The following is a 17,032-nucleotide window of genomic DNA, read 5'->3' on the forward strand; positions in this document are numbered from 1 at the left end:
ATAGTTATTAATTCAATATTATGTACCATATACCCATCGCTGCGCTTTTCGACACTAGATCATGCAATTCAAAATATAATAATATATATGGCCCGCTCGCATAGATTGTAATGTATGACATTGACAAAAAAATCAGTATTATGATCTATGTTCCCACCGTTGCGCTATTCGACACTAAAACATGCAATTTAAAAATGCGCTAAAATTACAAATTTGGAACGTAAAAGCCGCATGCGTTTTCAAAAACAAATGAGCATACCGACGCAGACAACTTCAAATATTTTGGCTAGTAGTCCAGTAAGTTCGACGAAATCCTGCACAAGGTGGAGATGCTCAGCCAGAGGCTCACTAGCCATACCCTTTAATTCAGATGTTTCATGTAGACCAATACCAATGGCGTATATTTCAATTCCTTCCGCTTTAGCCGCTTCCGCTTCCGTTATTGTGTTGGCTGTTTGTATGTTGGATTGTCCATCTGTTATTATGACCGCAATATTTGGAACCCCTTCTCGGTCCCCATTCGCCGCTGTAAACATTTCCGTTCTCATGGTCATGATACCTCCAGCAGTAAATGTGTTTCCGAAAGAATGGTCGATTTGGTCGATTGCCCGGAACACCTCTGATTTCGAGGTATACTGGTTTAGATGAAACTGGATGGAAACAGTGGTACTATATACAACCATACCAACACGGGTGTTCCCCGAGTCAATATCGCTAAACGCCAGAAAATCTTTGATGAAATTAAGAACACGTTGAAAGTTCTCTGAACCCACACTCGTTGATGAGTCGACTATGAAAATGATGTCAAGCTGTGGCGGGAAACACGCTAGAGGTTGAGAAAACAATATTTAAACATTTTTCTTTTTGAAAAAGAAAATTTTTAAAGTTTATTTTCCATATATACATTGAGTTATAGTTATTAACATGTGAACATACGAATTCAAATAAATATTAAATACAACATAAGCATGGCTTAACTGTTTAAATTTAGTCAAGCAGTTGTTTAAACATGAAGTCTTTAAGACAGGTATTCCACCATTAAATCAAAAATATTTTTCTTAAATAGTTTGGTTAAATTTAAACAGATTGAATAATAATTCATCTTACACTTTATAATAACTTGGAAACTAAATAAATGAAGATATATGCACTAAACAAAAAGAAGTAGCAAACAGAAGCTTACACCAGACCCATAGAAAGAAATACGCTTATGAAGAAATTCCATTTATGCCCTTAGGAAGGAAAGCATTCCTAAATATTAAATGCTACAACGAGTCAACACAATTTCTAAACTAAAAAATCTCTAGGAACAAACAGTAGATCCACAGAAAGCGGTGCGATAGACAACGATGAAGCCATTTATCACATGAGGCAGTTTGTAACGAAAAAAAATATAACTACGCTTTACCATCAACGATGATCATTGGTGACAAACGTATCAGTAAATGAGGAAACAAAAGCAGTAAAATACAAATGCCACAACTACAGAGGAAGACTGCAAGTCACAAAGCGAGCTTAAATAGTCAAACAAGAGTCAATAGGGGAAACAGTCAAACAGTTGAAACCAAAGTAAAAGCACAAGGCAGCAAAAAAGTGCAACACAGGAACTATAGAAGTAAAAGACAAAAGAAACGAAATAGAAGCAGAAAACACAAACGAAAGGAAACTAAGGCAGTAAAATCATATGTTTAACAAACGACAGGGAACTAAAACAGTAGAACGAAAGCAGTAGTGGATAGAAACCTCCTCCAAGTCACTTCGACGATAAGAATAACGTTAACGTTACCGAGGCAGAAGGATTCAAAAAGGCTCTCCCTAACTTGGTCCAGCTCTGCAAAATCGTCAATGGTGTAAAAGAAGTTTGCGGTGGGAGTACTTGCTATTTCCTTCAGTTCTGCAGTCTCTTTTATACCGATTCCGATAGCGTATATGGAGATACCAGCTAGTTTGGCTTCCTCGGCGTAGGGGATGGTCTGTCTCATGTTGGTGTTGGAGACCCCATCTGTGATAATCACCGTGACATTCGATACGTCTTCACGACTCCCGTGATCCCTCGTAAACATGTCTACGGTCAAAGCTTTCAGGGCACCTGCCGTATTGGTACTTCCTGACTGGTAAACTACTTCGTCGATGGCGGAGAAAACGTCTTTCTTGCTGCTGAATGTGTTAAGATGGAATTGTATGGTGACTGAACTACTATAAGTAATTAGTCCCACTCGGACACTTCCGGAATCAATATCTGCCGTCTGTAGAAATTCCTTCGTAAAATTCAGCATTTTCCTAAAATTCCTAACGCCGACACTTGTTGATGTATCCAAAATGAAGACTATATCCTGTCGCAGCGACTTGCATGCTAAAATGCAGGCAATGATTTGTAAATAAACAATTCTAGCATGCGGAATTACCGTACAGCCGGTTATTTTCACAGGGATTTTATTTTCACGAATTTGCGGGGCATTCTTTGATGGCAAAGATTCCGCGAAAAATATAGAAATGGTGAAATCGGATATAGCTTTATCGCAAAAGATATTCCCATTTTTTTCCATTTCAATGTTTTCAAATTGTGATTTTTTTTGACCGCGAAAATAACCGTTTATACAATAACTGCAAACAAAATGCGTTCTTTTCTTCGCAAAAGTATGCGCAATATACCGTTTACGCCAGTTCTGTGCATGTTATATCTTAAGTATTTGAACTGTTAATTGTTTTCCAAAAACATAAGGTGTATCATTAATGCATCGCAATAATTCTCTTTCTTGCCTCTTAAGAATACATAAAAGATCCCGAAACGTGAAAACTGTATAAAAATTAATTATATATATTATATATATCGACTTCCAGATAAAGTGAGTCCGGTAGAACACCTGATTGACTCACCTAACTCAACGGCCTGAGGGGTAACGGGGACAGGTATATCTGAAAGGAAAGCATTATGCGCAAAGACTTCATTATCTCGATTTCTTTCGACAATGTATTTCCTACATTTTTGCTTATACTACTACAATTCACCATCGCCTCGCATGCAAAAATATTCACGTAATCGTTCTAAAACAATTGTATTTTATGTAATCCTAATATTTGAGTTTATTACAGCTATGACTTACTATATATCAATCACATTACATAACAAATGTAAACATTTGATCTGGCAATCCGTTTAAATTGCTCAACACAAAAGATCGAACATTCACCACAATCATAACACCACCAAACAAAACATATAGTTACACTTATCCCGAAATTGCCGTCAAATCTCCACAGAAGAACCAAGCAAACCAACATACAAGCAAACAAAAACCCTTATGTAATATTAAAGCAACACCACAAAATATTCAATAAAGCAAATCCCGTGTAATTACTACTACATCCAGCGGCGAGAACATCAAGCATTTCTGGACAGACTGATAAAACACATCTAATCATCCGTCACCCAATCAAACACGAGATTACTCTCGAACTAAAAAAATTGTTTCCTATTTCCGCCAATCCGAGGCGGCGCTACACATATATAATTCATTTTACCATTATTAGATGATATCATAAGCCAATATAATTACTCGTTACAAACACGATTGCATATTTCATAGTCACTGTCAGTTATTGATTATCAGAGAACGACTAGTTTATTGAATACTTCTGTTTGTATAAGTGTTACAGCCCATCGACAACTAAGGCCAGTTATGGCCAAAATAGTCTTAGAATGAAGGAATTCATATGTTACATTTCAACAAATAATAAACATCAAAAGAAATGTAACATTTAAAATGGCTTAAACATATCATAACGGATGGACATACTTGCTGCACACATTTGCAACAAATTTGTAAAACTTCCTCTTGGAAATATTTATATTAAAACCCTGCTATATCATACATGTATAATGACTGACGTTTAACATATGTTGTTCATATTGTGTATATCATACATACTGATTTTCGTTGTATACCATATACAAAAGAAACAAATAAAAAATGCTTGATTAATTTTAATTAACATCGGCTTACCTTGGTCTGATTAACAGGTAAATTCTGCTAAGAATCTCTCGTTTTGGTTGCATCGTTTTTAAGCAGTACAATATTCTGACTGTATCATGGCTGCATGTCTCCTTATAAAAATATGGATTTCGCACTTTCCGACTCTGATTGAATTTTCTGACAATAACATCGGATAAACGAACTTATATCGGTCATACTGTTGACTTCACGAATGTCGACAGAACAATGAATCTAATAATTCAAGCTTGAAGCTTGAATAGTTCGCGAAGGACTAACGTATCGCGACAATCTACAATTTCATAGCTTAAATGTACAATCACTATATGTACATGCAACAAGGAAATATGTTGTAGAGTACATAACTTAGGAAGCAATGTAATAAATTGAATTATAATCGTGTAAGCTATATCTGCACCTTTCGCAAAAGCAGACTTTTCAAGTTTGGCCAATCATAAAATATATCAATTTTATGTATTTTTATATATACAAATTAGTATTATAATATACAAATTAACCTTCACCAGGTATATTGCTTAGAACTGATTACCGGGAGCATTACCCACAACCAAGCTATTTCACAAATATTATAAAATTATAGTGATCTAATGAACATAGTTATTACATTTATCTTATGTTCTGAATTTAAGATAATTTTAGCCACAGTTAAATTATTTCCTTTATAACAATATACGACAATCAGAAAAGTATTATCACATTTGTATCATAAAATTGGTTCGTTTTCTGTGAACACAATTAACTGATTTTGCATTACTATTTCAATTTTAATAATTATACATTTTTATCCAGGTTACTATACCGTTATTTGTTGATACTATTTCTTAAGAATTGAATTTCTATTAAGGAAGAAATATCAGCGATACTGAGATAAATTTGACCTTGGTACAAAAACAGCTATAATAAGCAGGTCGTGCATGTATTTACCTATACATATCTTCGAAAATATATCAGCCTTCATGTCGTTGAGGTTGTCGAAGTTGTCCACATTGAAGCTATGTGTATCTAAAGGCTTGCTCGATATGCCGTCTATTTCCGACGTCTCCATCAAACCGATGCCAATCCCATATATCTCCACGCCTTCCCGTTTAGCAGCATCAGCCTCGGGGATGGTTCGTCCCGAGTTGATGTTGGATTCGCCGTCAGTGAGGACAATTGCTAAATTCTTAGCATCAGGTCTGTCCCCATTGGCTGGGATGAAGATCGTGTCACGCATGGCTTGCAGAGCGGACGCAGTATTGGTGTTACCATAACTATAAGGTATATTGTCTATGTACGTCAGCAAATCTTCTTGGTTATCGATGGCGTCTAGTAAGAGTGTCACCTTGACATTCGAGTTGAAGACCAACACCGCAACTCGGTAATGCCCCGAGTCGATTGGCGCCGCTCGGACAATGTCTTTCATGAAGTTTAGCATCTTTCGAAAATTTTCATCTCCGACGCTTGTTGAGGAATCCAGAATAAACAATATATCGCCTCGTCCCTCCGAACATTCCTTTATGACTGCAAATATGAAATTTCAATTCTGATACTTCACACTATTTTCAATATGATGATTTGAAAATGAAATCTATTTTTTGTTAAATATCACATAGTTGATAATTTGCTCAATGCAAATTGTTTTTGATATATTCGAGTAAAATCCGACATGTGTGAAGCAGTATTGCTCACCTGCAGTTCCAGGCTGTGGTTGAGGGACCGACGGTAGCAAAGGAGAAGGCAATCCTGTCGACACAGCAAAGTATAGCAGTACAGACTCGATAGTGCTCAAACAATGAAACTCGTTAGCAGTAACCTTAATATTGCTCAAATAGAGTCTGAAGCGAGGTAACAGAGTCGCTTTAACAGTCATCAAATGTTATCTGGACTGTGTTCAAGGCCCCGACCTAACCTTGCCTGGTCATTTTATAGCGCTTGTCAACAGTCAAATTGGTCTGAAGCTGGTTAACATTAATCTAATAGACTAAAAATCATATTCTGGAGAGGGTAAGCAGTAATATTACTCAAATATTACACTAGACTTGTTAACATTCAACAATTCTAACAGTTCTAAAACGTGGTCTGCGTCCGCTACGAGTACAATAATAATAGTATGTTTCCCATAGGCTAGTTAACAGTACATCAGAAGTCGACATTGTTACGAAATTGCCTTGGTCATATTAAGAGTATCCTCTTGCTAAAATATAATCTGGGATAAGTAAAAGACAGCAATACTTAAAGTGGTCAGATATTGCGCAGGAGTATGAAATGGAAAGTCCTTACAATGCTCAAAAATATATGTACCGAGTTAAGAGTAAAGTCTTATTAGTACTAAACATTCCAGCTAACAGTCCTAAACGTATCTGTGGTGAGAGCAGTCATAATCGTGCTCATATGGCGTTTATGGCATTCCATATTGATTACTAAAAGAGACAAAGTGCAGTCTAATTGGGATATAAATAAAAAAAAGATATACAGCAAACTTTTACTTATATTTCATGATAAAATTAAGTTTGCTAACTAAATTAATAATACTTTTATCATGTAATATTCATCTTGAATCATATGTCCCTGCACTCTAATGCCTTTTTTTAAAATTTGGCAATTAAGAAGTTGTTTCAACTAAAATGAGAAGCGATTGCGATTTGAACCAGACAAACAATAGACATCAAAACAAGAGCATGAGATGATTGCAGCGAATACGTCTTATGATGAAACGAACATTAAAACATTACTCCAACGAACAAAACAAAACATCATTAACGACAAATAATTTAGTTACGATAAATAAATATTTCTCATGTTACTGTATTATCCTATATTCAACTTTAAAATACAGGTTTTCTTTTCTAGTTAAGAAAAATAACACCATACCTCCTGTACACACCCCATCGAATAACTGATTAGAAATGGCCGGCATTGCTTCGTACCCATCGATGAGGATACGGTGTACCGAAAGAGGTTTGTCGGCTATTCCATCAATCTCCTTCCGGTCCGTCAACCCGACACCAATAACGTACATCTGTATCCCAGCAGCCCTTGCGCTATCAGCTTCCGGTATACTTCGCTGTGAATTCATGTTTGATATTCCATCTGTGATAAGGACGATCATTCCCTGCACCCCCGGTCTCCTCCCCGCCCCCCGGCCTAACAGGTCTTGATGCGCGACCCTAATACCGTCGGCTGTGTTAGTATTGCCATACGTATACGAAGTTGCCGCTAGTATTTCGTCAAGCTCAGTTGCGGACGTGGCTTCGTTGAGGTAAACCTTTTTAACGACTTGTGTATTGTAAACAACAAGACCCACGCGATAGTGACCGCCGCCTATATCGATATTGCGTCCAAACTCGGAAATCCAGGAGATGACCTGCTGGAAACCAGTTGTCCCCACACTTGAGGAGGAATCGATGACAAACACTATATCACGGGGTACTGCAGTGCATATGCGACTCTCTGAAAGTTCAAGTATTTGTTACTAGAATATATAAATTTCTAAGTTTGGGTATTAATATATGACTTGCCGTTTCTCGCCAATTTACTTTTTAGATTATCATAAAATTGTGTTGTATTAAGGACTAGCCAAATTGTGCCTCTGTTTTAAAAGAATTAAGGGAATGTGGATATATTTTCAAATCCACAATCATATCTTTAATTACAGGAGAAAATTCGTACTCATTAATTGATAACTTCGACATGTGGTTCGATGGCAATGCTAGATCAATATAATTATATATCAGAATACCTTCGCATATTTCCGTCATTAATGCATTCTTCACTTTCTCCATTTCATCAAAAGCGTCGACGCTAAAACGGTTGTGCTCAAGCGGCTTGCTAGCCATGCCATCTAACTCTGAGGCCTTGCCTACTCCTATGTCCATTACAAACACCCGTATTCCCTCATCACGAGCTAAGTCTGCCTCGGGAATGGACCGCCTCGGATTCATGTTGGCTAGACCATCAGTGATTAGTATGATTATATTGGGGGCGTCCGGTCTATCCCCGCCTTGTGGGGAGAAAATGGTAGACCTCGCAAACTTGATGGCATCGGCCGGATTTGTATTGCCGTAAGTATATGGGATGCTATCTATCAACCTCAGGAGGTCGGTCGAGGTTTGAGCTGCATTCAACATTGATTTATGGACAACATATGTGTTATAAGTGGCAATTCCAACTCGGAACCGGCCGGAATCTATGTCTAGTGACTTCGCGATGTCTTTGGTGAATTCCAACATGCTGTTGAAGTTTGGTTTCCCAACACTTGTTGATGAATCTATGAGTATGACGATATCTGCCTTCCCAGTTACACACTTAATCGTTTCTGGAAATCAATTAAGTCGTCAAACGTCAACATGCAAATTGTACATGACACATATATGATATAAAATAAAACAAACTTATATATATTAGAATTATTCTGGAAACAAAACACGATTTTACAGCAAAGACAATTCATTTACATATTTTTTTTATTCAGCACATTAATAGTTTACTTTATGCATGATACGATAATTATTTGTATTTCGTTGCAAAAACAAAACCATACACCAGGTTAATATAAATAAAAGGAGATAATTTACATTTACAAATTAAGAAAACCAACCACCGTGCGAATCTCAATCCGCTGTAACAGATCACTGCGTACACCAATTACCGTTGATTTGTTATATTTTTCAGTCAATCGAGCACCAATCACCGTTGATATTTTATATTTCTAGGCCAATCACCACCAAATGTTAAATGATTCTATCAGTCAATCACCGTAGACTTGTTATAACTGTCAGCCAATCACCACCAACCATCAAATGTTAAATGAATCTGTCAGCCAATCACCATGATATGTTAATTTCTGCAACCAATAATAGTTTTTGATATCTCCCTCAACCAACCTAAATGGAGAAGCTTTTCCTAGAAAGCAAATATCATGCTGTCAATAAAATTCAAACATTACTACAACCAGCTATTATCACTTCAGTATATTGCACCAGTATATTGACATCATAAACCCAATACAAGTGAAGCCCCCTCATTTAATACAATTCACATTAAATAGCGAACATCTTCATGCTAACCATTTAATGAATGTACATGAACAACATTGTTACGCCATCACCATACTATATACGTATTTTTGTATAATACACCTTTATCAATCGTATAACACCATCACCATACGGTTTTATCATACAAAGTGAATGTTCCATCCATTAAAAGCCGTCACCAAGACAACCTACAAATCCTAGGGAGGCAGAAGAAAGACTATACACCGTAAGGTGGAAAGGTAAAATTTTATTATGGATACAACAGTGTTTGTAGGTAGATGTTATAGGTTAAAGCGAATATCTAAAGCCCCGTGATGTACCTTTACAGATGCCCGAGAAAAGTCGGTTTTCTATGGTAGGCAATGCGTCGAAGTCGTCAATGTAGAATCCGTTATCGCTTAACGGTTCGGTGGGAACGGCATCCAATGTGATACCCGGACTTAATCCCACACCGATAAGGTACAGGCGAGACCCTCCTTCCTTTATGAGTTCAGACTCCGGAATCGTTCTCCGGACATTCATGTTTGGAATACCATCTGTAATCAGTATGACCACATTCGGAACTGTTCTGCGATCTCCTGCTGCTCCCAAAATTTCTTCTCTAGCTACCCGTAACCCCTCGGCAGTGTTGGTATTGCCGTAGGTGTACCTGATACTCGTGACTGCCTGCAGTAGACTGGCTTTGTCAAGGTGGTCGTCGAGGAAGATCTTGGTGCTTATCTCGGTGTTGTAGACTACTACGCCAACACGGTGGTTTCCGGAGTCTATGTCTACTGTGTTGACAAAATCCACCATGAAGTCGAGCATTTTTCTAAAGTTCCTCCCACCCACACTGGTGGATGAGTCTACTATAAAGACAATGTCTGCGCTACCTGACGAGCAGTCGTAGAAAGCTGAAACGTAGGATATGTCACGACACGTTATATGACACACAGGCTACAATGTTGTACTCCGTTAGGGAATAACCGGTTCATACACCACAATGCGTTACTCGGAGGTTAATTACACTGATTCATATTGAAATACATGTTTTTATTATTGTCATATTGATTAGTTATCTGCCCTTGAAGGTAGGCATTGACTGTGACATCATGTGTTTGCGAGCAGTAACGTTATAATTTTCAGAGAACACGACGTAAATTTCGTTCATAGTATAATGATGTCACAATGTGTGCCTAAACTCAAGGGAGATAACTTTGAAAAAAATCAAAGACGGAATATAGTCAAGAGTTCTCAATAAAGTCTGAACCTATTCAGTTTTCTTTTCATATAAATCAACCATATTCATTTCTTTCTTAACGAAAACAAACACAAAAACGAGTAAAGACATTGAACAATATTCAAATCATTAAATAAACGATACACATATTAATAATAATGATTAATAATCATATCCAAATCTCTTATAAGCGCTTTATCCGTCACCCGACTGCACAGCTCTGCGCACCGACTACCCCATCACCAATATACACCGTGGATGTACATTTGATTTGATCGCCCTTAAACCACGTAAGCTTAGTACACAGATTCCAATACAGGTGTAAATATGTTTACCCTCAAACCAATCCAGCATAAATTAAATATAGATGACAATGTGTCAAAACCGATTAAGCTTGATAAAAAGATGTAGGTATAGATATAAATTGGCCCCGCTTCAAACACCTTTTAATCTATACACTGATTGATGATATTGATGTACATTTGTTTCGCCCTCAAACCTGTTCAGTTTATTAGAGTGAGTTAGATATACATGTATATAACTTTTTTTTTCATATATTGGGATAGGGAAAGGGCAACTTCCACCACCGTGCTTCGATCAACTCTCTTAAACGAAGGTATCTACGAATATACTGTCCAAGTATCTCGGTCATTGTAATAGCATTTTTATAGGAAACACATAAGCTTACATTCGTTATATTCATTTGAGCTGATAATGATTCCTAAGTTTTGCGGTATGGTATGACATGGACAACATATCTGATATTTATGAAAGCCGATGATTCGATACATAAATACATGTACACAGACATGAACACCAAAACATCTGATACAATTAAAGCAGATGAGCGATGTCGTATGACAAAAATGTACATTGTATACGCAAGGTTATATGAAGCGAATGCGCCGAAGAAAAGGACGCCTGATATACGGCGTCGTATGGCGTCGCTATGGATACGGATACACCTCGGGGATATACATGATCTATATGTGCCATCAAGGCGTGCATGTCTTTTTTACCTTCATCGCCGAAGAGTTCTGAAAAGTAACTCAAATGTGTCAACACAAATGCGTCATGAGTATCAAGTAAGATATGATTGGTTAATAAATGTGGATTTCTATGGTTACACTTCCATACACACACTCGCACGACACAATGCATGCAAATATACAACAATAACTGGATTATCTTTTAACAAATAAAAATTTTATTTTGTATTCATCCGATACAGATTTCAGAAGTCTGGTAGCTATAGGTAAATTTGTTCAGTGAATCGAGCTCTATACAAAACCTTACGAATTGTGAAACGTTTTGTTTTCGTTTTCCACCCTCTGGGGCTACGAAATCCGCCTTCTGAGGCATAGAACAACTTACCCTGACACCTTCACATGTGGAAAGGGAATCTTATCACTTTTTTTTTCAGGGAAGGTCGTGAAACTCATAAGCCACAAATGGTAAATAATTCATTTTGCTTTTCGGGGTCATCAAGTCGAGAATGACATTCTTAATGGAGGATAGAAAACTTGCGGTCAGACGGAAAGGATGTGAGGTACATAGATGGTAGAAAGATTGAAACACTTACCACTGTCCGGAGACGGGAATGTTACACGTATTGGACCTGTAATACAATTGAATTCCCGGAAGCAAGAGCGAAATGCATTGATTTGTTATACATACATGTGTTCAATTGATATACAATGGATCCTCGATAATCCGAACTCTTACGTCTCATGTCCAATTCCTCCGGATTGTGAATACATGTATTGTGAATTATCTTGATTGCTGAAAATCGTTCAATAATCAAAGCCATTCCTTGACATTTATGTTCGAATTGTGAGGTTTTCGGATAACTAGAGTCCGGATTATCGAGGGTCTACTGCATAGTTATATATTCTATACAAAGCCTGCAAGTGTGTATGACAAATGTCTAAAAGCTACCACAGTTACATAACGTTATTTCTATTACAAAATACCATTGCTAGAAAAGCAGCAAAATATGCTTAGCAAAATTACGAAGTTGTATTATTTTCACATCTACTGCTTTGTCATTTTTTCTTTTGAATCTTCCTAATTATTTCACAGTAATAAATAGACGAGGACGTTAAGAGATACAAATGTATATCGAAACAGATCTAGATTATGATGTTTTTATCATTGAAATCGAATTTCAATCCTTGCAGTTACAGAAATACTAATGTTGTCTCTTAATCTTGATCATAATATCATAAGTTATATCTAAATGTTAATTGGTAAGAACAACAATACTTATTTTCTTAATCTTAAACGTAACAACATAACTATAAACTTTATATCTTAATCATGGTCGTACCAACATTATAATTGTTATGTTTTGTTCTCACCATAACGAAATTCTTCGATTTATTTATTTACAATATTTTAAAATTGTCGTTCTGTAAGATTGTCGATGATAAGAAAAACAGTCGAATAGAAATCATAATGATATTGTAATTACCATTTTGGTATTTAACCATTGGTAAAACTGGACACCGACTCCCAGACCATCTAGTCATCTAAGAATAAACTTTTCTAAGATTCTAAAAAAGCGAAAGCGCGCGAAAATGCGTGATGGGAAATGTGATTTTAGACAAAGTAAGTTACATACCTGGGTCACTAGTAGGCACTTCTGTCCGGACAGGTGCTGGAGCTACGGGACAGAATAGTATATCAAATATTTAAATACAGACGGGATACAAGTGATACCATGTTACGTAAATAGAGGCTGGATATTTTAATGGTGGTGTACATATAGTACACGCTTCATTGGCAACTAACTCTGTATAATCACCACCTGATTAATAAGACCAGTGTCTATTTCCCAAATAGTCAATATCAATAACATATGACATGTGTATAAAGACCACTCGGTAATAAAGATAACTTTCTTTGTTCCTTGGATGGTCTTTATAGACAGGTTTGACCGTATGATTTTGAATTACAGACTCGATACTGTGATGGTGGCGATTTATACATGTATTCGATGTTAGATTTATTGCAACTGCTCTGATTCTCATTGCTCATCATTAAACATTGCTCAAAAACATATTTGATCAAAATAATGCATTGTACATTTTATAATGTAAATATGAAAGCATAAACGCATAGGACGGATAGAAACATTTTGAAATGTCTCTATAGTGCATCAGTCTCGTAAAGATATTTTGGTATATTTGATAAGAACGTGTTGGAGACTTACGACTGCCTGTCGATGTGTTGATTTCTGGTGGGTCGGTCACACGCTCCGGCAAGGTGTTCACTGTAATACATATAAGATGATCTTTACGAGTTTTATCTTAATAAAACAAGACATTTTTACAAGTGTTATGGTCTCCACATTGTAATGTTAACAATCTGCATCTTTATTATTTCCGTATAGCAGGATATTTCACGGGAATGTCATATTGCGATTTCGAGGGACTTTCTTCTGAAAACGAATATCGCAATATTGATAATTGATTCACTTACATATATATATATATATATAAATTATACCAAATGCTAAATCGCGAAAATGTAATACCGCCAATATCTTATGCTCTGGTTTTACTTCATATAAGAAAAAACATTTCGACCTGCAAAAATAACTGGCAATTCTTGTGCTCGTTTTGTACATTGTTTCTAACAATGTATTTATTTAAAACAAATACAGGATTAACACCTAATATTTCAATATGCACGGAGCTTGTTTTAATTTTAAAGCAAGTATTTGACACAATTTACGTTTCTTATGTGTTACGTAGTGGATTGCCAAGTTTGAAATTCAAAATATTGCCACTCGGTACAGTAACCATTAACACAACCAAATACTAGTTTAATTAAAAAATTTAGTGAATTGGAAGTAAATTTCATGGGTGGTTTATTTTCCCGGTTTGTCCGATATTCACAAATGCAAAATCAAATCTACCGAATTAATTGCTACGTTAGCGTCAGGGCAATGGTTACTATGTACATTATCCAAAATTGCACAGCTCTCATTCGATTACATTGCATTTAGAGGAATTGGTGCACTTCGAAATTAAAGGGACAATTCAATCTAAGTGAACATTAAAATTTGTACATATATCGGGAAAAACCAGTTCTAATGGAAATTAGATCAGTCGGTTTTGCTGTGATATGCTAGAAAAGCCCATGGTGGTGAAATGCGTGTGAAACTTTCAAACTCGCTCGCTATCCGCCATTACACATTGTGGTCGAACATCTTGTATGCCGAACCCTGTCCCTTGCTCGTAGAGTAATGCTACTTTTGTCTAGAACTGCTCAAATCGAGATTTTATTACATCCTCAGTGGTTATGTAGTTCATTTGTTTAACGTGCGTGACTTTGGCTCGGGTATGGGTACAGAGTACATACTGTACCTGCTTAATCGTATTGATCAACGATTTGTAATTACAACGGTATCAATTAAAATACTTAACAATGACATGGAATTTGTCAATATATTGTGTTAAATGTTTCAAAAGAAATGTAGAACAATACATTTATGCCTTATTTTGCTTTTTGGTTATGTAACAAAATAAGCTTGAGTGAATTGTCCCCTTTAAACCTCAGAGAAAAGGTTCCGTCTACGAACCACGAAATGGGGACCTCCCAAAGTGCTATACAGTAATCATTCTAGTAAACAATATAATGTTTCATGTTTACTTACATGAACGAATTCTCCTTTTGATGTCCTGGGCTGCCCTGGGCAATTGTTCATAACCGATGACACTAAACACATTCTCGCTGGCTGTAGCCAAAAGTTCTAGCTCTTCCTTCCCAGGTAGACCTACACCAACGCTATAGATAGAAACTCCCTGATTGGCCAAAGCTTCCTTCCTTTCTGGGATCAAATCTAAATTTTCATTGGACGCCGCATCCGTGACCATAATCAGGGCCTTTGGGATTCGTCCGCCTCGCGCAGCGCCAAACATGTCAGACGCCCTCCTCATGGCACGTGATGCGTCCACAACATTGCTTCGTAAACGATTGCTTGTTCTTGAAATTGTCATAAAGACCTCATCCCAACTGTTGAATCTGAAATAAATATGCCAAATTCATTATCAACACAATTCCTCATGCATCATTATAATATTTTGAAGTAATTTTAAGAACGATGAAATAAACATTTGAATGGTCACAAACTATACTTTGTCATGTTAAGTGAAAATATGTGATAAGGAATATATATCGGATATATATGATGTATTCATTGTATGTGTTCATTGACTATAGTACCGGTGACTGGACATTCGATGTTAGTTAAATGTGCTACACAGACGACAATTGGTAATGTTAAGCTATTCAAAACATGACCATACGCAGTCGAAGTTTACTTCAGTAAAAAAGTCAATAATTTTACGGTATATCCATCATTGAACATTTTGGGCTATTTTGTTTAACCAAGAGAAAAATTGTATCCCGAAAATATCGATGGCAATATGCTCTATAAGGAATAGTCCAGATTGTGGAGACAACAAAAGCTAAACAAATTATTTAAATATATTTTTTGTTACATGACATTAGACATATATATATTCACGTTTAAACATTAATTATGGTCCAAATGATAGATATTGTTTATACTCTGTCGGCGGTGAACCATCTTTAAACGTCTGAGAGTTTATACTATAGAAAACATTTATTATTCTGTTTTTACTCACTGATCCAGGTAGAAGATGGGCGTGGCTGCTGATCCGTAGAACATCACTCCAGCCTTGACACGTCCACCGTCAATGTCAGCCTGTTCGTATAGCTCGGCAAGGAACTCCAGCAGCATGGTGAAATGGCTAGGCGTGGCCGTTATGGACGAGTGGACAGCGATAATGATATCGGCATCCTCGCTCACTAGAATGAGACAAAGGGAACTTAACCTAAGTTCGGTTTCATTTGTGATTATAAGGTTTGATTTCCTATCAAGAGTAGAGGTTACTCAAGGACGTGGTGGGTATGGAGGTCGAGATACAAATACGACGTAGACAAGGTACGAATAGTTAGTTCCACGCCATCGGTATATAAGTCCTGTCCGAACGGTAACATCAACAGGATATCAATAAGGATTTCATGTATTTATCACTGAGCTAGAACGGGGATATAGACTTAAACCATAAATCATAACATTGGGTTTTTTGAGATACCAAAACAAGGTGGGTAAAGTACGGTATACCTTCCATTTGTCTCACCTTGCTGTGATACTGACGTCACAAAAATCATGTAAAAATCTGACGTCACAATCACGGGAATATTTGGCTAATTGATGGTAAATCGTAATTTACTCACGTCATTTTGGTATCTGGAAAACGTCGTATTGAACGGAAAAATTAAACCAAAAAGTATTTTAGCTGACGCCTTGATTTCTGAACAAGACTGTTCAAGCAAGAATTAGAAATATGATTATGATCACTTATATGGACAAATTAAAACCAGAAGAACGTTGAAGACTCACCTGATAAAGCCACTGGTGCTACAGTTGCTAGAATTGAAGATAAGTGCAGAAAATTAATCAAACGGCATTTCAATGATATCAAAAGTAAATGCTAATTATTTCAAAATCTGATCATATTCCATGCGTTTACCTTCGAAATATGTTATAAAATGTTTTTAAAGAAATAAGAAAGACTTCACTTATTAGTATAATCGATAGATAAACATTTGTGAACTTTATGTTATGATTTACGACATAAATTATACTTATCATCACAAAAATATTATGCAACTGCTTAAAACCAAACGATATGATTATGACAATCAACATTATTACAGAAATTCGCAGGATAATAATTGTTGAATAG

The 17,032-nt window shown here is 36.4% G+C and overlaps 3 protein-coding genes across 42 annotated transcripts in view; all 3 read right to left on the reverse strand.

Annotated features, from left to right (window-relative positions):
• Window positions 1-17,032, reverse strand: part of LOC138310974 (uncharacterized) — a 229,877-nt gene that overhangs the window by 134,649 nt on the left and 78,196 nt on the right. For all 40 annotated transcript variants that reach the window (XM_069252370.1, XM_069252360.1, XM_069252369.1 and 37 more), the window contains 6 exons: window positions 16,687-16,713; window positions 15,905-16,088; window positions 14,911-15,278; window positions 13,462-13,521; window positions 12,871-12,912; window positions 11,830-11,865 (listed from right to left, as the gene is read on the reverse strand). In XM_069252370.1, coding sequence (XP_069108471.1) covers window positions 11,830-11,865; window positions 12,871-12,912; window positions 13,462-13,521; window positions 14,911-15,278; window positions 15,905-16,088; window positions 16,687-16,713 — 717 coding nt within the window. The remainder of the gene's footprint in view (window positions 1-11,829; window positions 11,866-12,870; window positions 12,913-13,461; window positions 13,522-14,910; window positions 15,279-15,904; window positions 16,089-16,686; window positions 16,714-17,032) is intronic.
• Window positions 950-2,877, reverse strand: LOC138310982 (cartilage matrix protein-like). The gene has a single exon (XM_069252394.1). The coding sequence runs from the start codon at window positions 2,544-2,546 to the stop codon at window positions 1,707-1,709; it is 840 nt and encodes a 279-aa protein (XP_069108495.1). The 5' UTR covers window positions 2,547-2,877; the 3' UTR covers window positions 950-1,706.
• LOC138310985 (cartilage matrix protein-like) lies at window positions 4,488-10,546 on the reverse strand. The gene is made up of 5 exons (XM_069252398.1): window positions 9,349-10,546; window positions 7,732-8,307; window positions 6,864-7,442; window positions 5,682-5,735; window positions 4,488-5,513 (listed from the first exon to the last, which is right to left on the reverse strand). Exons 1-5 carry the CDS (start codon window positions 9,833-9,835, stop codon window positions 4,867-4,869), a joined length of 2,343 nt encoding a protein of 780 aa, XP_069108499.1. The 5' UTR covers window positions 9,836-10,546; the 3' UTR covers window positions 4,488-4,866.

Source organism: Argopecten irradians, chromosome 16 (genome assembly GCF_041381155.1).
Source record: "Argopecten irradians isolate NY chromosome 16, Ai_NY, whole genome shotgun sequence".
NCBI lineage: Eukaryota > Metazoa > Mollusca > Bivalvia > Pectinida > Pectinidae > Argopecten > Argopecten irradians.

Bases quoted from the DNA above. Each gene is read 5' to 3' on its own strand.
- LOC138310982 (XM_069252394.1), bottom strand. From the start codon at position 2,546: ATGGAAAAAAATGGGAATATCTTTTGCGATAAAGCTATATCCGATTTC.
- LOC138310985 (XM_069252398.1), bottom strand. From the start codon at position 9,835: ATGCTCGACTTCATGGTGGATTTTGTCAACACAGTAGACATAGACTCC. The intron at 8,308-9,348 runs GTACATCACGGG...ATTGATTTCCAG, and splicing joins TTTCTCGGGCATCTGTAAAG to AAACGATTAAGTGTGTAACT. The intron at 5,514-5,681 runs GTGAGCAATACT...TCATATTTGCAG, and splicing joins ACCACAGCCTGGAACTGCAG to TCATAAAGGAATGTTCGGAG.